This window comes from Bos indicus, chromosome 10 (assembly GCF_029378745.1).
Source record: "Bos indicus isolate NIAB-ARS_2022 breed Sahiwal x Tharparkar chromosome 10, NIAB-ARS_B.indTharparkar_mat_pri_1.0, whole genome shotgun sequence".
Taxonomy (NCBI): domain Eukaryota; kingdom Metazoa; phylum Chordata; class Mammalia; order Artiodactyla; family Bovidae; genus Bos; species Bos indicus.
In genome coordinates, this window is record NC_091769.1 from 12,072,058 (window position 1) to 12,096,992 (window position 24,935).

At 43.7% G+C, this 24,935-nt stretch overlaps 1 protein-coding gene and 1 pseudogene across 1 annotated transcript; one reads left to right on the top strand and one right to left on the bottom strand.

Moving 5' to 3' along the window:
- Positions 1-6,329: 6,329 nt before the first annotated feature.
- Positions 6,330-18,012, bottom strand: PDCD7 (programmed cell death 7). The gene is made up of 5 exons (XM_019968128.2): positions 17,091-18,012; positions 15,038-15,176; positions 9,513-9,749; positions 9,163-9,250; positions 6,330-7,487 (listed from the first exon to the last, which is right to left on the bottom strand). The coding sequence occupies exons 1-5, from the start codon at positions 17,964-17,966 to the stop codon at positions 7,364-7,366; spliced, it is 1,464 nt and encodes a 487-aa protein (XP_019823687.2). The 5' UTR covers positions 17,967-18,012; the 3' UTR covers positions 6,330-7,363.
- Positions 18,013-22,248: 4,236 nt separating this feature from the next.
- On the top strand, positions 22,249-24,250 carry LOC109564454 (zinc finger CCCH domain-containing protein 14 pseudogene; annotated as a pseudogene).
- Positions 24,251-24,935: the final 685 nt, after the last annotated feature.

Here is a 24,935-nt window from a genome sequence, read left to right on the forward strand (position 1 = left end):
AACAATATCTGCTAAGCTGAAATCTAAAAATTAAAAATTCACACATAGCCACTGAGCCATTTGGTTAAGATCAAGTGCAGTATCAGTTTACTAATACAACAGCCAGGGATTTGCTTTTTTACATATTATGGACCACATTAAATGCAGTTGCATTAAAAAAAAAGCAAAATTCATTCATACAGAATTCAATTTCATGACTGCCTATAATATACACTTAAATCTAGACTCCTGACCACAGGAATTTTACAATCAGGGTTTACCAGGGAGTACCTCTGGCTCAATACATCATCCCTATCAGGATGGTTTCGAAGTCCTGCTGTTACGGGTCACTGGGGTCATCCCCACACACATAGGAGAACATCCCGTGAAGAGGAAGAGTGGATAATCTGAGGGCATAGAGGTCAAAGGAGGCCAGATGGGCAAATCCTTTAATTCCCTCGTTTCTGCTGTCTGCCCTCTCTTGTCATTGTCTTACTGTACAGAAGGCTCAAAGGCTTCTCCAGCCCATGTTGGGAAACAGTCTCCCAGCATATTGGGAGTGAGTCTTCATACTATAGGATCAGACAGCTTCCAGTGTGATCACTAAGTAATCTACCCCATCAACCCTTCCTACAGGGGACCTTTGAGATATAAGGAGTTGTAGGGAACACATGAAAGTGAGGAAGCTTTGGCAGTCTCAGGTTTGTTGTTTACATTTTTGGCCATCATTAGAATTTTTAGCTATGGGGAAGGGCCACAGTTCGTTGAGACACAAGTGTGAACTGCGCACCCAATGAGCAAATATAGAGCCCCCCTCCTGCTTCCTTCCCTCCACTCCAACATCTGTATAGTAATGATATTCTCAGCATTATACCTGCTTCTGAAGTTCTTTAAGAGTTTGAGGATTCTGGAAGCACATTTTAAGAGCAGCCAGGACTATAGTGTAAGACATGATCTAGTTAGACCATATTCTAAAATGACAGTCACTCTGCTAAATACAAAATAAGAGGCACAGATCATTAAGTGATGACATTCTTCAGAGGAAGGGGAGTATTCCAGTCCTTATGGGGATTGGGGAAACTTCAGGAAGATAGGACTTGATCTGGACCCTGGAGGGTGGGAGAAAAGCCTGTGGAGCAGGGAGAAGGTGAGGTAGAGAGAGAACATAACTCCAGGGAGTAAATAGCTTAAGCCAGGGAACAGAGGCAGGGCAGAGTGAGACAAGCTGCTTGAGTCAAGTATATGGTTTGTGTTGAGAAGCAGTCTGCAGTAAGACTGAAGGGGTGCACTGAGGTGGAGATGGGGAGGGTGCTGAACTTGAACTGAGTACTAACACCATTCAGTAAGCAGTGGAGAAAGCCCTGAAGAGATCTGAAGAGGTGGAGTGAGGGTGGGGAAAGGGGGATAATAGGAAAGCCAATCTATGCATGCTCTGACAAACTGCATAACCCAGGACCTTTCTAACATCAGTTCATGGGTCTGTGCCCACGTGGCTGTTTCTGAGCCTGGGGCTAGGGGCTGGGTGATAGGGATTGTAGTAATTGATCTACATGGAGCCCCAGCAATGATATTAGTAGTATAGGTCTCCACTATACTCTCAAAATGACTTCACCCTTGCACACAGCTTCAATAATCTATGTGCCAGTACTCACACATGAAATTCTCCAATTAGGCCCTTCTAAGATCAAACTTTGGAAAAGGCAATGGCACCCCACTCCAGTACTCTTGCCTGGAAAATCCCATGGACGGAGGAGCCTGGTAGGCTGCAGTCCATGGAGTCGCTAAGAGTCGGACATGACTGAGCGACTTCACTTTCACTTTTCACTTTCATGCATTGGAGGAGGAAATGGCACCCCACTCCAGTGTTCTTGCCTGGAGAATCCCAGGGACAGCGGGGCCTGGTGGGCTGCCGTCTATGGGGTCACACAGAGTTGGACACGACTGAATCGACTTAGCAGCAGCAGCAGCAAGATCAAACTTATAAATGCAACTGCCTACAAGGCCTCTCCTCCATAATGTCTCAAGGGTGCCTCAAACTCAACATAACCAAGGTAAACTCTGACGTTCCCCTCCCCCAAACTGCTCCTCTTCCTCCAGGATTCCTTATCTCAAGGAATGTCTAAGATACACACAAAAGCTTGGGACTCATCCCCAACACTTTCTTCCCCTTCACTGCCACCCATCTCAAATTCCCACCAGATTTTCTCTCCTAAATCTCTGGAATCTAGCCATTTCATGCTACCTCCACTGCTGCCATTGGAATCCGAGCCCCCTTCGTCTCTCACTTGGACAACTGGTGTCCATGTATCTTCTCATGCCTTATCATTCTGTTACATACAACTGGGATGAAATTGATCATTTCAAGCCATTCTGATGTTTAAAAGCCTCCAATAGTTCCCCCCTACTCTCAGAATAAAATCAGACTCCTGACAAGGAATTCCTTGTCAGGTGTCTGGCCCCTACTCCCTCACTTGCCGTCTGCATTGCCCTCTCAGCCCCACAAAGGGTCTTTACATACACTATTCCAGATACCTGCAGTGTTCCTCTTTGTCTCTTCCCACCAGTTAATTCTTCAGAGCTCTACTGGAACATCATGTCCCCAAAAAGCTTTCCCTAACCCCCAAACTTGAATTGGTCCCACTAGTACAGTGGCTTTCCAGGTTTTTTACCTACTGTGACCCATGGAATGAAATACATTTGACTTTGTAACCTGGTAAATACATATATAAACTGAATGATAATTCTTACACTTACTATGTGACGCATAGATATTTTGACTTATTTCACCTAAAAGCAATACAGAACACTCAGTTTGGTGGGGGGGGGGGGGTGGAAAGAGGGGGAAACCATAGCTCTCCTTCACAGCACTCGGCCCACTTTTTGATTGTTGGATGATTATCTATCTCCTTTAAAGCCTGTACCCGTTCGGGAGTATTTGGTATTTTGCTCACCATTATAGCCCCTGTACTTAGCAAATTATCTGAGCCTCAACAGGCACTTAAAAAAATTTGAACAATGAAAAATATAAATTTGTGACTTAATACTGTGTCTTTGTAGTGCATATCACAATTAAAACTGACTACTCTAGACTAACTGCAGGAAGGCAGGAATCCTATCTGTTTGCCCCCTTTTTATGTCTCCAGCATTTAACACTGTACCTGGAAAATGGTAAATAATAATTCCCCAAGAACACCATTCAAATCCTGGTAACCAGCTTCTGAAAAGAATAAGTTAATGAAGTTGAAAAGTGTCTGCTGCTCTTCATAGTTATCCATTCTAAGTCCAGTTGCCTCCAAGACTTCAATCTTTGCTTCAGAGACTAAGAAAAACCCAGCTTATTCCAAAAGGAAAATGGAACCTTCATTGGAAACAAATTCTTCATGGACAGTCAGGTGTGGCAAATCAGAAACTACTAATGGGTACACCCAAAAGTAAACAGTTAATTATGTGGGAATAGCTGGTTATAAGTAATTTTTTAAAAAAAATTTAGTTGGAAATGCTTCATGTAATCTCTACTCCCAAAATTATGTCACAGCTAATACTTCACAGCATTCACACTCTTTCTATATATTATTCTTATTTGAATGGAATAAGACATACTTTGCACTTACCTTGTAATTCCCAAGATAGCGTCTCTGAGGACAAAATTTATGGAAGTAAATTGCTACAACAGATGGTATAATCCCAGCTAAGCTTCTCAATAATCCTTGCACAAAAATCACGTGGACATAGGAGCATGAATGGCTTTAGAGTGATTAAATTGGTTGGCTATAGCAAATTCTTTGACGTCATAAACTCAGACACTCCCACTGAACACTCTTAGTATTTAACATACAACTAATCTCTTTTATTTCCCAATCTTCCCTGTACTTATCTAATTTCTTAAATGCTCTTATTAAGAGTTTCTCACAAATCTAGTGTCTCCTGTTAATTTGTCGAGATAAATTTCTTGTATATAGGACATGATGAATTAACACATTTCTGGTTAGTCTTTGAAGGATTTTAATTCTCTATTTTCATTTATATATGTTCAATACATAGAGAATATAGGCTATATGCTGCATGCTAAATTGCGCTGTGTGGCAAGTTGCTTGTCGTGTCCGGCTCTCTGCAACACTATGGACTGGACTGTAGCCCACCAGGCTCCTCTGTCCATGGGATTCTCCAGGCAAGAATACTGGAGTGGGCTGCCACTCCTCCTCCAGATTTTCCCAATCAAGGGATCAAACCCACATCTCTTATGTCTCTTTCATTGGCAGGCAGCTCCTTCACCACTATCACCACCTGGGAAGCCCAGTATAGGCTACACCTATGAGGTAAACTTGGAACAGGATACTGGGATAGAGTGGGAACTCAGGATCGGAGTTAAAGAGGCTCCCACTGGCCAAACAAGAAGCGATCAATAAAAAATAGTAACAATGGGTTGAAAGAAAAACCCATTTAGATCCGAATTCATAATGACACTTAAAAACAAAATTTACTAGTAACTTTTAGAGGATGCAACTCATTATTTTGAATACTAGTAAATAAAATCATGTGTTTATTTTTTGCCTTTCCTATACAAATCCTGGTCCTGTGTAATCAAATAGTTGATGAGGTGATGCTTCTCCTTTTAATATCCCAGCTGAAGTAAAGAAGGGCACAATTAAACTGTCAAGTCTTTTGCAAATCCAAATAAGTGAGTCTTGAATAACAATGGCTGCTAAAATCACAAAAGGAGACAACCGATTAGTCCTCCTGTATTTAGTACCAGGTCTACGACATACTTGCGCCAGAAAATCCTGATCTTACTGTGATCAAACCTCTAGCGTGGTCCAACAGAACTTTATGAGCCACATGTGTAATTGTACATCTCAAGTCAAACTCAGTTTCAGTTCAAACTCAATTTCAAGTGCCCAACAGCCATAGATGGCTATGGTACAGTTCTGTCTAATCATTAAATTATAAGAAATACAGGAACAGAGGAATATGTAATCACAATGATGCAGTTAGCTAAATCCAGACTGGGAACTCTTTAGAAAAAAAGATGATCTGATTTCCTCAAGTAATAAGTTGCAAGGGAGCGAAAGAGTGAAAGTGTAACAGTACATAGGAAGAAGACCTACGGGGTGTGAGAAACTTAAGAGACACATCAGCTAACACTGATGCATAGATTGCATGCAGATCTTGATTTGGAACAAAATGTAAAACACACATTTCTGAGATCATTTGAACACTGGATATTTGATGATACTAAGGAGTTATTTATTTCTTTAGGTGCAATAATAGCACTATGGTTAAATTTTTTTAATGTCTTAGAGCTATATACTGAAACACTTATGAAGTAATATGGCACCTGAGATTTGCTTCAAAATAATCCAGTGTGATTGGTAGGTGTACAGATAAAACAAGATTGGCCAGGAGTTGACCATTTTTTGAAGCCAGATGATGAAAAAAATTATACCATTCTACCTTTCAATGTTTTAAATTTTCCACAATTGAAAAAAAAAAGAAAGAAAAGAAGACCTGGGATAAGATTACAGAGATACTGTCCATATTGTCCGAAGTACAGTTTGTGAAAGACACTACTGTAAGTCTTCTTTCTGAACTCATGACGTACCAGTGGCTGCTGCCACCACCACGACACAGGGCAATAAACTAGGAAAAACTTAACAAAACAAAAAACCAAGCAAATAACAAAAATAATGCTCACTTTATTAAAACTTCGCAGAAGCCGAATGAGAGGAAAGAGGGAATTGTTTTTTCCACCTGAGACTGTGTCTTCTTTTCCCTGGGTTCCACTGCCTGAGTTTTCCTGAGTCCCTGCTCCACACTCCCTAAGCCCATCAATGCAGGTATCTTCAAAGCAAGGCTCTCTGGAACCAAATATATATTGTACAATTCATCTTTTATTTCTACTTGTCCTGCAGCTCACCAGAAAATGGTGGAGATTTATAAGAAAAGGGCACACAGACCTGTGGGGTTATGTGAGCCTGACCATGTCAGATTCTGAGGCTTATGAGCTTAGACACACTTTGGAGGAGTGGTGGCACTCACACCCTATCTGTTAACTCTGTAATGCATAATATAGAAACTCAACAGTGCGAATGAAACAAAAAAGGGACCAATATGTTAGTTAGTATCTTGTACCCAAGTGCTTCCAATTACATGAAATCACTTCCAAAGCTGAGGTGTCCTTTCCTGCTTATCCAGAGCTGGATTCCACATACAAAGTCTAGTGCTTGAGGTCTGCCTTCCTGGAGCAAATGCCTAGTTACTAAATGTGAACTTTATACTGTGTGTGTGTTACAGCCGTGAGAAAGAGTGTGCAGTGATTTGGGAGGCAACAAATTGAGGGCAAAGGCTCAAACTAAAAAATAAAAATATTATTTATTTAGCTTTTTGGAAATAACACAATGACAAAAAAGGAAAACCAAACCAAAGAAAAAAACCGGACAATGTTATATGATTGATCATCTCCAGGCACAACAGCATTTATTAATGAATATAAAAAATAAATTTTATTATTTCAATACACTTCCCCCCTGCCCCCCACTTCAACTACATGTATATTTTTGGAAGCTTAAGTTCCTAAGAAAATTCCACAATTTCCACTATCCTGGTTCCCACAGGGTGGGTGACTGAGTGAAGTTGATCAGGGTCCCAATCCCATAAGGAAATTAATTTTTATTGTTGGGGATTCTGAACAACCAGACCTTTAGGAACTTAAAAAGCAGGTGCTTTCATTAGGATCCTTCTAACACGGGGGACATGCAGCCAGCTTCCATTAAAACACAGTCCAGTTTGGATACAAGTACTCTGCAGGCTTTCCAAGTTCTCTACATGACTAGCAGTGAGGCCACCAGCTTTTCTGGCAGCCTAGCCTCTCCAGCTGCACCAAAAGTAGAATTCACAAAACTGAAGATAAAGCCTTGCTGACTTTTCTTCCTGGAAGTTAGGGGGGTCTTTGGGTAAGAAAGGTAAGGAGATTTTGCATCAGGCTTGCCTTACCAAGCAGTACTGGGGGAAGGACTGCTAACCTACCCAGAGACACCTGTGTCGAGGATATGCGTGTATAGTGTACTTACCCATTAGCACGCAAGAAAGGTACGAGTAAACTTGCGAGTCACTCTGGACGAAGCCCCTCAACACAGAGGCAAATTCGGTGAACCAAGGCCAGTGCCTGTCATGATAACCTCAGTCCACCTGGGTCTTTTCTTGAAGAATCGTATTCATCTCCCGATTTAAGAGGCACCTCTGGCTGAGACAGAGGACGGAAGGAAAGTGTACCCTCTGGGCAGGGCAATGCCACACAGAGTTTGGTCTACTGTACAAGACGGCAGCATCGCTGATACTCAGAGCTGGAAGGAGCCTTGGCTGGATGACACTCCTGCAACGTCTTTTACTAATGCAGCTTAACAGCGGTTGCCCAGATGTCGTTGCTGGGGAGCGGGGGAAGGACCCATCCTTGAGGAATGGAGCTGCCTTTGGGATGATCAGATGGCACCAGGTACTGATCCCAATCATGCCTTAATAAGAACATTGTAGAACAATTGTTTATTTCTGTTTTATTCCAAGCAAGATGCTAGCAACTAAGTATTCTATTTCAGGACTCTGCTCTCAAATGACTGATGAATCTACTAAAGAACTTCATTTATAGAAATTACGCAAAAGACTACTTCTTAATGTACATACAAATGGGGGAAAAAAACTCCAAAGAACTTGTATTTTATGGATAACCAAATAGTGAATATAGCGTCGATCCTCACTATTAACAGATTCTGTATTTCCAAATTTGCCTACTTGCTAAAATTTATGTGTAACCTCCCAAATCATTACTTGTGGTGCTTCCATGGTTACCTGCTGACACGCACAGAGCAGTGAAAAGCCTGAGTCACCAAAGGGCATGTTCCCAACTGCAGTGGGACACGGTGACACTCTGCCTTCTTGTTTTCAGCTCCCCTGCCGTAAACAAGTGTCCTTTTTGTAGTCTATTTAGTGCAACATTCTTCACATTTTTGTGCCTTTTATTGGCATTTTGTTGTTTAAAATCACTCCCAAGTATAGTGCTGGAGTGCTAAAGCTAGCATGAGAAGGCTGCGATATGCCTTATGGAGAATATATGTATGTTAGATAAGCTACCTTCAGGCATGAGTTATATGTTAATGAGTTCAGTGTTAATGGATCAAAAATGTATATTAAATAAGGTGTCTTTTAAAAAAGAAAAAATTTATATAATGATTGGTTGATGAAATGTTATGGCCAGAGGCTCACAGGAATCTAATTCTATTTTTCCTTTAGGAGCAGGAGTTCAACATTCTCTAACTCAGCATTTGCAGCTTTATAGAATACAGCTCCTATGAATAATGAGAATCAACTGTAATATATGTAAAGGCTAAAACTTGTATATTAGCCAGAAATACACTTTTCCCAGCACACTGCTGAACAGCACTGTTGGATCTTTGGAAGGATCCTCAAAGATCACTTGATTCGGCAGTTTTTCAAAGTGGGCTTTGAAGACCCTTAGATCCAAGGAGATGCTTTGAGGAGTCTAGAAAGAACGAGGCGCTTCTAGTCACTAACAGATTTAAGCTGCCTGTGGAACCCATCCATCCATTCATTCTGTTATACAAACTGAGTTCTCAAAAGACTGCATCTGGGAGGGTACTGCTGTTCACATTTGAAGGCCACAGTCTAAGCCTCCATTTGCATCTGGCAGGTAACGAAAGTGAGGCTCAGAGCTAAAACTTTACCCAGCTCATTAGTAACTGCAGATTAAGGTGAGACTCCTTGTTCCTAGCTCTCTTGGCTTTGAACTCACAAGTCAGTCTGGGTCTTAAACAGTCTCCACAGGTAAGTAAGTACACAGGGAGGGTTTCTTTTCCTTGGCCTATGTAGCCGCAGAAGAGAATTAGGAAAAGGAAGTCAATGTTTTAAATCAACATAACAGCTATAGCATGGGATAACACAGAGGGCAAGTCACAACCTGAGTTTCAGTGTCTTCACCTGTTCAAATAGGGACATGTACTTCTCAAGAGTTGATGAGGACTAAACAAGATGTAAGGGGCATCCTTCAAACTTGGAAACATTACATAAATTCATAAGAACTAAAAAAAAAAAAAAGACATAGTAATAGACCCCAACAACATAAGCACTGCCTGTTGCTACCTAAGGGAAAGAAGACGTGGACAATGCCCCTCTGACCTTATCTGGATGAGTGCTGGCAGGGAGTGCTCAGCTTGGAGGTAATACTGCCGGAAAGGCTGCAAGAGATGGGCCAGCGGGAACTCATCTGAAAAAGAAAAGGCACCATGCCACGTCATGCTTACTGTGCAGAGCGTATTTCCCAAGGCAAACCGACTTAGTCTATGATTATACAATGTGATCAAGTGTGTCTCCTCTTCAGCCCTGATTTCCAGGATATAGTTTAGAATTCAAATCCTAAAGGTGTCACTTGTCTTCGACACCTCTTAGCTTAGGTGGAGATCATCCATGAGCAAAAGAGCTGTCAATCTAGTATTTGTCTTTTCTCTACTGGCTACAGAGGAACTTACCTGGATCCCCAAATAACTTGGACTCGATTTCATGCTTCTGAAGTAAAAACTTCTCTTTTTCTTTCCTTTGTTTCTTTTCTAATTCTCTTTTTCTCTCTTCCTCTTGTTCTCCTTCTAACATAACTTGGAGGGCTCTCTCTTCAGCTTCATAGAGTTCAGAGCGCTTTTTAATGAGTTTTCTCAGTCGCTGAAGGTGATGCTCAAAAGTCTCATCTGCTGAGGCTGGAGGACAGACCCCTGGGCAACGAGATCCAAATGGTGTTTAGATACAACCTCTTCTTATCCCCAAATCCATGTTCTAAGGAGCAGACTCAAAGTCCTACTTCCAGTATGAGTTTGGTTAGAGTTTACAAAATCCAACCAATCTTCGAGGCTCAATTTGACCTTTCTGAGTCTTCAATTAATTTGAGCCTACCCTGAGTTTCACTAACTCCTCTTTCTGTATCACACCACTTAACCTTTGATTTTGTTTATTTATAACATTTTTGACCCTTCAGCTGGACAGTTCCTTTACTAAAGGGAGGAACTTTTATTTCTTCACAGTAAAAACAGCACAGACACCTAGACCCAATTAATAAATAATTCTCCCTCTGATTGAGTCTGAACTTCTGAGAGTACACACTTGAGCAGTGAGAAAGAAATACACTTAACCAACTGCAATAACCTCACAAGTTGTTAATGAGAGCAGCATGACCAACTATTCCATTTGCCCAGTTTTAGCACTGGAAACCCAGTGTCCTGGGGATGGCTGGTCACCCTGATTTGGAGGTCTGATTCTTTTCTCCCTCAACTACTGCAACTAAATGGCTGTGGAATTTGCTCTCCTATCTTCATCTCCAAGGCTAACGGTTCTTCAGATCATTTTGTTAGGATTTCTTTGCTTGAGCAAGTTTTCATCCACTCACTCCCACCTATGGAAACTCTACAACTCAAATCCATCTTCTACTAAGTTGATAATTATTTTCCAAATACACATAAAATTCTTATGTACTGAGAAATTTAAACTGTCATTTTGTTGCTCTGTAATGTTTATGGTTTTGTCTCATTTCTTTACCTAGACCAAGGATTGACAAACTTTTTCTATAAAGGGCCAGACACTGAATATTTTAGGCTTGTGGATCATACAATCTCTGCTACAAAAACTAAAATCTGCCAGTACAGCAAAAATATACAGCTAATCCATCAGCCCCAAAGTGCCTCCAGACCCATGAGAAGGTGTGGCCTGCTCCCATCTCAGTTTGCTGGGCCACACCACCCACACTCACATTCCTCAGCCTTTCATGGATCACTTCTCACTACCCAGACACGTTCCCTCTGAAACGGCACTCCCCACCAACCCTCTTCCAGACCCCCTGCACTGACATGATCTGGGTTAGATGAGATCCTTCCACTGTCTACCATTACTTCTCTAGTTCGGGCAGCTCCCAGATACCAATGCCTTCTCCTTTATTCCCCTTTATTTCCCTTGAGGCCACCCATGCCTCAGGGCCTCACTCACTCTTTTTGGACCTTGGCATAATTAGAAAAAAGATTCCACCCCTGAAGTCTTAAATCCAATTATTCTCTTCTCTGGCTTTTTACCTGAGACTCCATCAGTTTCACTAAAACCTCCGATCTGGGAATTCCTTGGTGGTCCAGTGGTTAAGACTCTCCATTTCCACTGCAGGGGACATGGGTTTAATCCCTGGTTGGGGAACTAAGATCCTGCGTGCCATGCAGTGCAGCCAAAAAAAATTAAAAACAGACAAAACAAAACCCAAACAAACAAAAACACCCCTCCAGTCTATCAGATTTCTCCAAAATGTGTGGTCACCCACAAAGCAAAGCGCCAACAGCCCTGTGCTCTGTGCTCACCTGCCAAATGCACTCCCATGACTGTGTGACCTGGTGCCAGTGTGCATGCTCGTCAGCTCTGCCCACAACAGCACCTCTCTGCAGCCAGATTCCCATGCATCTCTGGTTGGCTCCCATTCGTTCCTCACAGCAAGTATTTCAAACCTGCAACTGCTTTCCTAAAGCCTTCCTTCTCTACTCTAAGCAACCCATCTAGCCTTTTCCCTAGAGAAAAAGAGGCCATCAGGAAGGAAATTCCTTAACATTTTTTCCCCTGACTTTGCTCATTTGCCTTACTACTCATCCTTGCCCTCTTCATTTTCATTCCAGTGGAAAATGGCTCCTTCTCCACTGATGTGAATGCCTCCATCCGGGATCTGAATCTCCCTACTTCCTATAGGACCTCAAGCCATCAACTATCCCTCCTGCTTCCCTTCACAGGCAAACTTTTAGTGAGCTGGAGTCACTGTTTGCTTTTTTGATTTCCTATTTCCTCTCTGATCTTGGCTAGTCTGTCTTCTACTCATACCACCCCACTGAAATGCACCCCACACAGGTCACTAATGATCTGTTAGGGATGGTCCTTAATCTTCATATTACTTGATGGTGATGGTAATAACAATAGGAAGAAACACTTAAACATTTGCCAGGATGGTTTTAAACACTTTATGCATGTTTACTAATTTAATCATTGCAACACTCCAAGGATAGGTACTATTACTATTTCCTTCGTACAGGTGAGGAAAAATCAAGGCACAGAGAATTTCAAGTAACCTACCCATTATCACACAATCTCTTTCAGCATTTGCAGCTTTTCAGAAGAAAGTAGGGAGTCTACATGGGCGCATGCCAAGTCGCTTCAGTTGTGTCTGACTCTTTGCGACCCTATGGACTGTAGCCAGGCTCCTCTGTCCAAGGGATTCTCCAGGCAAGGATACTGGAGTGAATGCCCTCCTCCAGAGAGTCTTCCTGACCCAGGGATCGAACCTGTGTCTCTTACATCTCCTGCCTTGGCAGGCAGATTCTTTACCACTAGTACCACCTGGGAAGCCCCAGGAGGTCTACACTTTCCTCCTATCTCTCTTGATCTCTCTTGTAGTCTCCTCCTTACCCAGCTTGATTTTGACATTTCCTAGGATTTTGTGTTTGTCTCTCATCTCATACCACACAATCTGCTTAAGGTCATTCCAATTTATGGCTACATGCTGATAAACTCTTATCCAGAATGCCCCAAGGGCACCTCAAACTCAACAGGTCTTAAACCAAACTCATCAGCCCTGAGCCTGTTCCTGCTCCTGTTTTCCTGGTCATTTAGAATGGTACCATCATTCATTTAAGAGATCAAGCTAGAACCTGAAAGTCATTTTTTCCTTCAGCTCCCACATGAGCTCAAGTTATTTACTTACATGTATATACGTATTTCACGCACACTACTCACATCTCTTAAATCCATATATTTTTCTCCAACTCACCATCTGACCCTTATTTCACACTCCCATATTATCCATGCCCAGACAACAGTAGCCTATCAGTCTCTCGTTTCTCCTCCCTCCTAGAAGCCCCAAACCTCCCTCTACTTTGCCAGCACTAATCTTTGTCATCATTTCACTCTCTAGTAAAAGTCTTTCAGTGGTTCCACTCAGTTTTAAGCATAGGTGCGATATCTAGTCCTAGTCCATAAGACTCTTTACAACTTGCCCCTGCTTACATAACCAGCTTTGTTTTCTCAGTACATAATTGGAGAAGCACATGCCTTAAAGAGAGGAGTTAGAAAGTTGCACTTCTTCTTTCAAAGTATCCAACAAAACCAGTTACTAGACACTAACTTGTTTTATGGCAGGCCTGGCGTGCTGCAATTCACGGGGTCGCAGAGTCAGACACGACTGAGCGACTGAACTGAACTGAACTTGTTTTATACTCAAGGCTGCTGCTGCTGCTAAGTCGCTTCAGTCATGTCAGACTCTGTGCGACCCTATAGATGGCAGCCCACCAGGCTCCCCCGTCCCTGGGATTCTCCAGGCAAGAACACTGGAGTGGGTTGCCATTTCCTTCTCCAATGCATGAAAGTGAAAACTGAAAGTGAAGTCGCTCAGTCGTGTCCGACTCCTATCGACCTCATGGACTGTAGCCTACCAGGCTCCCTCCGTCCATGGGATTTTCCAGGCAAAAGTAACTGGAGTGGGGTGCCATTGCCTTCTCTGTATACTCAAGGCAATTAATTCCAAAGAGTCTGCTTATTTTAGATCATAATTTCTCCTAAAATTTCTCCCTTCTTTTGGAAAGTGAGGAAGGCTAACAGTGAGAAATTATGCTGGTGAATTCACTTGATGAAAGTTTACTGAACATACCTCATGGAAGACATTTTTGTCAGGAAAAGAAAGAGGAAGACACAGTAGATGCAAACTCCACTCTGACTCTTGAATGGGGTCATCTGATTCTGAGACCTGAATCTGAATCAGCCAGTCTGGAGGCCAGCATGCAGAAGCTTATCACTTAACTAGTGAATGTGTGGGCAGAATGCACATGTCCCGGAGAAATTTTATTAAGGGTCTGAGTTGTAGTTTTCAATCATATTTTTAAACCACACAGGACAAATCTTTTGCTACTGTGGTACTTGCTAATTTGTGCAAATATCCCTGGTGAATGACAATGGCCTACTAAATAAGGCAGTGTGTTGTCCCAGCCAGGTGCAAATGAAAAGGAGCAGCAGATCGCCTCAGAAAAGATCAGGGAAGGATGGATGATGCTGCATCTGTATTTACTTCTGAAGGACAGTGAGAGCTTAAATGGGAAAGATGGAATTGAGGGCCCTCCAGACAAGCAGACTGGCAAGAGCAAAGATATAGGCAAGCAAACGGAAAACAAACTGGAGAACTTCTAGAAAACCAATGCTCCCTCTAGAGTCCAGAGGAGACTACTAAGGTTTTCTAAGTCCAAAAGTGTCTTGCAGGTGAGTCAGGGACACCCATGCAATCTGCAATGCACTCCCTGCCCCGTCTAACCATTCATATGTTTTCAAACAGCAATGTTTCAGGTTTGAAATGTATTTGAAGGAGCATGATAAGTTCTGACACCTTCTGAAACACCAAGTAAAGACAGAGTAGCTTTCACCTTGGTATATGGGCAAAGTTGACCAGCCATGACAACCTCAGTCAGAAAAGTGTGGCCAGGAATGCCTGGGGTGGGAATGATGAGTCAAGAGGAACATACGGCAGTGGGTTTCCACATCCTTTTCAATTTTGGATACCCAGGCACTGGCACCCCACTCCAGTGCTCTTGCCTGGAGAAACCCATGGATGGAGAAGCCTGGTGGGCTGCAGTCCATGGGGTCTCTAAGAGTCGGACACGACTGAGCGACTTCACTTTCACTTTTCACTTTCATGCGCTGGAGAAGGAAATGGCAACCCACTCCAGTGTTCTTGCCTGGAGAATCCCAGGGACAGGGGAGCCTGGTGGGCTGCCGTCTATGGGGTCACACGGAGTCGGACACGACTGAAGTGACTTAGCAGTAGCAGCAGCAGAGCTAAACATCTGAGGCTTCCTGCTTCAAAAGTTCTGAGGTACTGTTGATAAGCTTAAGTTAGCCTAGTGGGTGAAAATAATGAAGTATCAAGCATTTTTTTCCATCAAACGCTTTGGGGAGGGGGAGGTGCCAAGGTAAAGAAAAAGAAGAAATGCAACTTCATGCTTACCTTTCCTTGCCGCAGCCTCTTTCCTAAGCTTCCTCAGTTTCTCCAAGGCCCGAAGAATATCCACCATTCTTTTGGTGTCTGCTTGTTTTTTCCTCACTTCAGATAAGACACCATCAGCAGCAGCTTTAAGTTCCTGCTCCTGAAGGAGAAAGAAAAAGAGAAGCCATGAGACCTAGTATGGAACCTAAAGAGGAACAACCTTACAACAGAGGAAAGCTGCCTGGGCTTGAGATCTCAGAGGATTGGGCGGTCCCAGGGTTAAGAAAGACTCCACTGGATCGACATCCCAGTTTCCTGGGCCGAGCACAACTCCCCTCTACACTGCTCCAGCCCAGGGATTATCTTCTCCGCAGCGTCCACATGGGCCCTTGTCTTTGTTTCTTCCTCAGAGTTTCTCAAGTGTGGTTCAAGGAACATGTGCATCCAACTTACCTTGTCAAGCTGAGGCTCGATGGTTAAAAATGCAGACTCCTAGATGCAAAGATTCAGACTAGCAGGAGGATAAGGAACGGGGTTGGAAAGGCCCAGACTCCATGGTGTTCTCATCTAAGCACAGCCTGTGCCCCACTGCCCTAAAGTCTTTGATAGGACAGCCTTTCCAATATCTGAAAATCCACTCTTACTCTTCTTAAACTGGTTCACATGTAGACTAAATAACCCTGGTTCCTCAAGTCACTACTCACAGGACTCCCTCTCTAGTACCCGTGCAGTGGGTGGTAGGGAGGATCCTTTTGACTAACGCTCTCTTTCCCATCTGTCACATGAGCACTATAATTTCACCATTACAGATACACCATGCTGTTTCACTCTTGTGTTCCTGGAACTGTCCATGTTGCTTTGACTTAGCTTAAACATTTCCTACAAGACTCAGCTGAGATGTCACTGGATCATCTGGGACGCCTTCTTTGATACTTTCCCCCAACCTCCAGCTGAAATCCTAACACACACCATGCTATACAGACACGATCCCCCATAGTCTTCTAAGCCCCTCAAGGATAAGCTCTGTGTCCTATTCATCTCTATCTCCAGTACCAAGTAGTGGGGCAGCCCCAGTAGGTCCTCATTAAATGTCTGTTGAACTGGCTCAAATTCCCTTAGATTAAGGCACTGCCTCTCCTTTAAAGCACTGATATGTTCCTGGAGGTGTCAAGACAAAGCTTGCCATCAGTACACTTCACAGGGGAGGTGTATCAGACTCAGGGCTATGGCAGCTAGGAGGAGGCAGGAAATACTAGCTGGTTGTGGAGAGCGGAGGGAAAGGGGAAGTCCCTTGAAGACTCAAAAGTAATGAGGATGCCTTAGTTATAATATCTGACCAATTTCCAGTTTCACCCTTGCCCTCTACTTAAGAACTTGAGGTCAGTAGGCTTTGGAGTGAAACTGCCCCCAAATCAGTTGTGTGACTGTTGGCAAGTTAATCTCTCTATGCCTCAATTACCCAATCTGCAAAATTATGGTAATACTGCCTACCTCTCAGGGTTGTTACAAGATCTGGCATTTGCAAGTAAGGACTGTAGGCAGCATAGTGTCTAGTATATAGTAAGTGCTCAAAAATACCATTGTTGAACTTGAGAATACAGTTGAACTTGTAAACAAAGGAATCTGGGGCAATCATCACTATTGGCCCATCAGCCAATCAGGGTATATATGTTCCTGGAGAAACGGCCCAAAGTTCTTCTTATTTTGTTATTTTTGAAATCACCTAGAGCAATACAAGACGCAAGGCCCAGACGCTTGTTCGTCTTGAATGTTACTAAGTGGACAGAAGGATGGAGCAAGAAACAGATCTGTCATCCCCGTACGATCATTGCGTAATCCTATACTTGGTATTCATGAGACTTTGCAGCGCACCTAGAGCATTTGTATTGTGTACACTATACACCATTAACACGCAACTAGAATGGAGATATGTGGTAGGAAAGGCAAACTATCTTTTTATTTTACGGATTAGGAAAAAGAGGCTTAAAGCTGGGAAATGACAGTGCAAAGCCTCACGCTCCTTCAGGTGTCAAACACCACTATCCCGGCCCCCGCGAGCGTCCGCTGCTCTTACCCGCTTCTTCTCCTCCACCTCCTGCACGCACTGGACCCTCCAGCGGTCAATCTCCTGCTCGCGCTCTGCTGCCCGCGCGGCCTCCGCCTCCCGCTCGGCCTCGCGTTCCCGGACCCTCTCGCGAAGCCGCAGCCGGCGGCGCCGGACCCTCTCCAGCCTGCGCCGCGCCTCGCCCACGTAGGCGGCCTGGGTCAACAGCTCTAGTCGCTCGGCCAGCTCGGCGCGCAGCGGCTGTGCCTGCGCATGCAGCTGCGCCCAGGCCGCGCCGTCGGCCTCGGCCTCGCGCAGGGCCTGGCCCAAGTCGCGCAGCCGCCGCAACAGGCGCAGTGCCCCCCGTAACCGGGCGCGCACCTCGCCCAGGCTGGGCCCGGCGGGCGCGCGCGAGGGCACCGAGCCGCCGGCCCGCCGCGGGGTTCCGAACACCGCCTCTAGCCACTGCCGGTCGCGCAGGCGCTGCAGGGCCGCGTCCCCGAGCGCGTCGGACGGCGGCGGTGCCTCAGGCCAGCGCGGGCTCCAGGGCGGCCCCGGGCCTGGAGGCGGCGGCCGCGGGCGCTCACCGGCGTCGTTCCCTAGGAAGGGCCGGCACTGGGGCGGCGGCGGAGGCAGCGGCGGTGGCGGCACCGGGTAGAAGGAGCCGCCGCCGCCACCTCCACCGCCCCCGCGGGAGACTTCCCCAGGGGCCCGGGGCTGCAGAGCCAGCGGAGGCTGGAGGAAGGGGGCGGAGGCCCCCGGAAAGGAGCCAGGCCGCTGGGGAAGAGGCGGCGGGAAGGCCGGGGAGGGTAGTGGCGGTGGCGGACAGCCGAAGGGAGCGGGAGGCGGCGGCTGCGGGGGCGGCGGGCCGGGGCGACCCGGGGTGAAGAAGGGTGGCAGAGCCATGGCCACCACAGAGGGATTCTGAGAAGTGACAGGAATCTGAGTGGTTCCCGGAGAAAGTGTCTTCCGGGAGGAAGTGACGCATACCACGCGCGGCACTAGAGTGACGCTGCGGCCCAGGGACCTCCGCGCAAGGCTGGGCGTTTTCATTCAATCCTTCAAAACCACTGTCCTTACTGAGCATTCTAGGTGCGGAGTTCGCAGCTTTGCAGTGAGAACAGATACAGTTCCTCTCCTTGTAGGAACTATTTAATCAAGTAATCATTCAATCAAATGCAAAAGTGCGGCCGTGGATGTGAAGGAAAAGAAGGCAAGAACTTACAGGAAAATTTGATTTCAAGAGGTTGGGGAAGGTCGTCCTAAGGATCTGAGACTTCATCTGAGGTCTGAAGGGTAATTATGAGTTAAATAGTGGAAATCGGAGAGAAAATGAGAGGGACGCCCGGTACGGATGGGAACAGTGTTTACAAAAGCCCTCTAGTGGATTACAGGAGTAGGTCTGGTGTGGGAACTGAAAGAATGCCAGTGTTGATGGACCACAGAAAGCCTGAAGGAAACCTAGTGATCCTGGGAGGCGGACTAGATCATAGGATCCAGGATCTGATATTTTAAGAACAGTGGAAAACCACTGGAGGGTGTTAAGCAGGAGGGGCAGGGAAGCCCATATGAACTGTAGATTCGTACGTTGTAATACATAGTACAGCAAAATCCTATGTACTCTTTACCCAGTTTCTTCCAGTGGTAACATCTTGTAGAACCGTATTACAATATCACAACCGGAATGTTGATCTTGATGGTCAAGATACAGAACATTTCCATGCTTCCAGGAGCCCTCATTTGCCCTTTTATAGCTACACCCACTTCCCTTGGCAACTACTAATCCTCCATTTCTGTAACTTTTTTTCCTTTTGAGAATGTTGTATAAATGGAATCATACAGTACCTAACCTTTTTACTGTTTTCGCTTAGCATAATCCTTTAGAGATACATCCAAGTTCTTGTATCCATGTTCCTTTTTATTTCAATAAAGTTGTGCAAAATAAAAAGTTGTGGATAAAATGAGACCATACTTTGTGTAGTCAGTTACCTACTAAAGGATATTTGAGTTGTTTCCATTTGGGGACTACCATGAATAAAGTTACTATACACATATCTATACACGTTTTTGTGTGAACACAAACTATCATATCTCTGGAAAAAATGTCTAGAAGTGTAATTGCAGGGTCATAAGCCAGTTACATGTTTTGTTTTTAAAGAAATTGCCACATTGTTTTCCAGAGTAGCTGCACCATTTTACATTCCCACTAGCAATACATGAATCATCCAGTTTCTCTGCACTCTCATCAGCATTTTGTGTAGTTACTATTTTTTTTATTTTAGACAACCTGATAGGTAGATATTTCATTGTGGTTTTAATTTCCACTCCTTTAATGGCTACTTTATGTCAAGTATCTTTTCATATGCTCATTTGCCATCTGTATACCTTCATTGAAATGTCTGGTCGTGTCTTTTGCCCAATTCCTAATTGGATTTTTTACTGGTGAAATTTGAGAATTCTTTATATATTCTAGATACTATTCCTTTATATGTGGCTTGCAAATATTTTTTTCCCAGTTTGTAGCTTGCCCTTTCATCCTAACATGTTTGTTTTGTTTTTTCAGAGCAAACATTCTTAATTTTGATGAAGTCCAACTTACCTATTTTTCCTCTTAGGCTTTTGGAGTCAAGTCTAAGAACTCATAGCCCTAGATCCTGAAATCTTCTCTCTTGTGCTTTTTCTGAAAGTTCTCTAGGTTTACATTTAAGTCTGTGATCCATTTGGGGTTGATTTTTGTGTCAGATATCAAAACTTAGTTTGAGGCCCCTCACCTCACCCCTTTGGGTATCCAATTGCTCCAGTGTCACATGATTAGAACTTCACAGTTGTAAAGTGATGGATGATCCCTTGGGTAAGACTCCAGCTCTGTACCATGAGAAGAACCAATATGAACCTGACTTCACTTCCCAAGGGACCTCTAATATTTCTCAGAAACTTTGTAATGTAACATTCTACATATTTACTTGTATCTTATGTATTCAGTAATATGTAATACTGTACATGATATTTGAAGTCTTCACTTTTCATCTTAAAATTTATTAGGTAAAGTATGGATATACCTTTATATTTTCTAGATGGATGTTGTTCAGTCGCTAAGTCGTGTCTGACTGTACAATCCCACAGAGTGTAGCAGGCCAGGCTCCTCTTTCCTCCACTACCAGAGTTTGCTCAAATTCATGCCCTTGAGTCTGTGATGCTAACTAACTCATCCTTCGCCACCAATGGTAACTCAGTTGTCAATACCATTTATTGAATCTTCTTTTTCTAATTTGAAATATCACCTTTTTCAACACTAAGTAAGTAAGAGTTAGTCGCTCAGTCATGCCCGACTCTTTGGGACCCCATGGACTGCAGCCCACCAGGCTCCTCTGTTCATGAGTTTTTCCAGGCAAGGATACTAGAGTGGGTTGCCATTTCCTTCTCCAGGGGATCTTCCCAACTAGGAATCGAACCCGGGTCTCCTGTACTGTAGGCAGATTCTTTACCAAATGAGCTACAAGGGAAGCCCTTTTCAACACTAAATTCCCATATATGTTTAGGACTTATTTCTGTACTTTTACCTTCTTTTCCACTGGTCTGTCCATTCATGCACTGGTAGACTTAGATATTTAAAGGTTTATAGTATTTTTAAAATAGAAGGTGCAATCCCTCCTCATTCTTCTTTCATTTGTTGGTTAGGTCCAGAGGCTTCAGAATCAGTCTGCCTGGGGTTAATCCTGGCTGTTACTTAGTAGTTGTGTGACCTTGGTAAAGCTATCTAACTACTCTGGGCTCAAGTTTCTTCATCTAGAAGGGCTGATAAGAGTCGTACTTCACAGGGTTGTTGCATTAAATGCACAGAGTGACACAGAGTAAGCACTATGTGCATTATCATTTTACTTGTTTACCATTCTTGCTTATTTTTCCATATGAACTTTAGAATCCATTTGCCTAATTGCATTTAAAATTTTATTGGCATTTTATTGGAATATTAAATTTATAAATTAGCATAGGGATGACAGACACCCTTTTCATGTTGAGTTTTCCCATTGAAGAACAGGGGATCCCACTTTTCATTGGTGGTGGCTTAGTCACCAAATCATGTCCAACTCTTGTGACCCCATTGACTATAGCCCACCAGGCTCCTCTCCATGGGATTTTCCAGGCAAGAGTACTGGAGTGGGTTACCATTTCCTTCTCCGCTTTTCATTAGATTTGCAAAAATACCTACCCATCCACTCTTCCACTTACATTGCTATCATCTGAATCCAATCCATCATGAACTAGTAATAGCCCTGAGTGACCCTGATTTAACCACTGATCCTTTTGGGATCAAGGGTTTGGGACCCCTGGGCCATGGACCAGTACTGGTCTATGGCCTGTTAGGAACTGGCCACACAGCATGTGAGTGGCAGGCTAGCCAGCAAAGCTTCATCTGTATTTAGAGCCACTCCCCATTGTTCACATTACCGCCTGAGTGCTGCCTCCTGTCAGATCAGCAGTGGCATAATAAATTTAATGCACTTGAATCATCCCCAAACCATCCCCCTTTCCCTGGTCTGTGAAAATATTGAGGAAACTGGTCCTTGGTGCAAAAAAAGGTTGGAGACCACTGCTCTACAGTCTGGTCTCTTATACCACAGCCAGAGTGGTCTTTTAAAACTCAGAATCAAAACCTGGAATGGAACTGGAAACAGGAGGATCACCTTGTAGTTTACTGTGGAGGAGATGTGGGTTCAAGGGAGTTGTGTTTTATATGTTGATAAGAATTGACCCAGGCCAGGAGCAGTGGTGGTGGTCTGGCTGTGGGCTGGAAGCTGGCATCTGGCTCCTGTAAGCAGGACACCGCGCAGTGCCCACCACTCTCCCTGGAATCATGGAGATCGGCACAGAGATCAGCCGTACGATCCCAAGTGCCGTTAAGGGGAAATTGCAAGAATTAGGAGCTTACATTGATTGATTTTCCCCTTATATTTGTACTTCTCTTGAACTGAGAATATTTTTTTATACTTGAAACAAATGTCTGATAGTACTTCTGAAATGAAACTTCATGCCTATATAGAAATATTATGAATATTTAAGATGAAGAACTTCCTGATTACATTATGGTGATAGTGACGAACAAGAAAAGTCAGGACCAAATGACAGAGGACCTGTCCCTGTTTAAGGGAACAACACAATTTGACTCACTGTATGGCTTCATGGGGTATTATATAAACTTAGTTCTGTAACAACCGACCCCTCTAGTCTGAAGTCTTCTGATACCAACCTCTTTGATGGTAACATACCTTCAAACAAGAGCAGTTTCAGTCGAGGAGATTAGAGAAGGCACGAAGCTGCAGGGCCACCTCTTGCAGTTTCTAGCACTAGACCTGAAAAAAGAGAATCTAGAGTTTCTACAAGTTCACAGGAGCAGAAAGCCACTAATGTCGGACAGATTTATAATAACAGAGCTGCAACCTGACCAATGTCAACAGTGAAACCTTTGAGGGAGCTAGCACCCTTTGAAGACGTGATTGATATTAAGCCAGAACCAGATGATCTCATTGATGAAGACCTCAATTTTGTGCAGGAGAAACCCTTATCTCAGAAAAAAACTACAGAGACACTTATATATGGTTCTTCTTGCCCTTCTATTGAAATTTATCGACCACCTGCAAGTCGAAAGCAGACAGTGGTGCTCATTTAAACAGGCTGCAATTTCAACAGCAGAAAAACAGTATTCATGCTGCCAAGCAACTTGATATTCAGAGTAGCCAGGTGTATGAAACAGGACGTTTGTGTGAACCAGAAGTGCTTAACAGCTTAGAAGAGACTTATGGTCCTTTCCTCAGGAACAACTCAGAAAAGATGAGTATTGAGGAAGAAAACTTTCAGAAGAGAAAGTTGCCTGGGTAAGTTCAGTTGTTAAAGTAAAAAATTTCAGTCATGATGGAGAAGAGGAGGAGGAAGATGAGGATTGTGGGTCCCCTACTGGAAGCATCTCCAGCAGTGTGTTAGTGCCAGCAAAACCTGAACGGAGACCCTCACTTCCACCTTCTAAACAAGCTAACAAGAATCTAATTTTGAAGGCTCTATCCGAAGCTCAAGAATCTGTAACAAAAACAACTAACTATTCTACAGTCTCGCAGAAACGGACACTTTCAGTTGCTCCCAGAACTTGAACTCAAGAAGAATTGCTAGCAGAAATGGTCCAGGGACAAGGCAGCGTCCCCAGAATAAGCTCTCCCATTGAAGAGGAAGCAAAAGGAGATAATATATACAAAAGTCAAGGAACTCAACAGAGGCAGTTGTAACCCCTATTGCAAATTAAGCCCATGATGGCAGAAACTCTGCACATCAGTCGATTACTATGACATGGAATCCATGGTACAAGCAGACGCAAGACCCTTTATTCTGAAGAAGTCAAAGCTATCTGAGGAACTAGTATTGGCACCAAACCAGGAGTTGGGGATGAAGACTGCAGATACTCTTTGGGTATGGACACCTTATGCAAACATGAGATCTTGTACAACCAGATAAACCTTCAAGTCCCGAGTTTATAGTGACACTGGATGGTGTTCCCAGCAACCCTAACCCTAACCCACCCCCCCACCCCAGGATACATGTCAGATCAAGAGGATGACATGTGCTTTTAAGGAATGAGACCCACACACCACCTTGCAGCTTCGTATGAGGGACTCGCAGGTCTCCTCCACCCATAGCAGTTATACTTGCTGAGCAGGCTTGAGGACCCAGATGGTAGCTTTTCAAATGTTGAGATGAGTGAACTGAGCCTGGCAGAGAAACCAGAAAAGCTGTTGGAGCACTGCAAGTACTGGCCTGCCTGCAAAAATGGGGACGAGCATGCTTACCATCACTGGGTCACCTTGCAAAGCCTTTCCTGATTGTAAATTTGCTGAGAAGTGTCTGTTCATCCAAATTGTAAGTATGATACAAAATGTACTAAACCAGACAGTCCCTTCACTCACATGAGCCAAGTAACCCCAGGACTGCCTCCAAAACCAGTTAGAACACCAGCACCACCTTCCAGTAGTCAGCTCCACTGTTACTTCCCAGCTTGTAAGAAAATGGAATGTCCCTTTTATCATCCGAAACACTGTAGATTGAACACTCAGTGTACCAGACCTGACTGTAGGTTTTATCATCCGACCATTACTGTACCACCATGACATGCCTTGAAATGGATTCGACCTCAGACCAGTGAATGACACCCAGTCCTACCTGACAGAAGACTGTGGAGTTTGAAAGTTTCCATCTACTGATGAAAGACATTGTACAGAATTTGTCAAATCTTTGAAACTTGGAATATATTGCTTTCATAATATGAAGTTTATTGCCTATCTGAAGTGTCTAATTTTTCAAGTTTGTAAGTTTATTAAGTGATTTTAACATTGGGTCTTTTTTTGTTGTTTTGACTATGGAAAGACAATTTAAGGAAAAGCTGGATTCTATTAAAACATTTGAGGCGTGTTTATAAAAAAAATCGATCCAATTGACATATATACCCTACTGTATATAAAATTGATAATAAGAACCTACCGCATAGGACAGGGAACTCTATTCAATGAGCTATAATAGCCTATATAAGAAAAGGATCTAAAACAGAGTGGATATATGTATAGTATGTCCCCTACATATGAACGAGTTCCATTCTGAGAATGCATTCATAAGTCCAACAAGCTAGTGTAAGTACCCAACTAACAAAATCAGCTATATAGTACTGTACTGAATAGGTTTATGTTACTTTTCACACAAATACATTAAAAACAAACACAAAAAATAAAGAAAACATTTTTAATCTTACAGTGCAGTACTTTGAAAATACAACAGCTGGCACACAGGGGCTGGCATCAGTGGACAGGCAAAAAGAGTTACTGACTGGTAGAGGGAGAG

Coding starts and splice junctions, on each gene's coding strand:
- PDCD7 (XM_019968128.2), bottom strand. CDS start 17,966: ATGGCTCTGCCACCCTTCTTCACCCCGGGTCGCCCCGGCCCGCCGCCC. Junction 9,750..15,037: donor AGAGGCTGCGGCAAGGAAAG/GTAAGCATGAAG, acceptor CTCGTTGCCCAG/GGGTCTGTCCTCCAGCCTCA. Junction 9,251..9,512: donor CAAGTTATTTGGGGATCCAG/GTAAGTTCCTCT, acceptor TTTCTTTTTCAG/ATGAGTTCCCGCTGGCCCAT.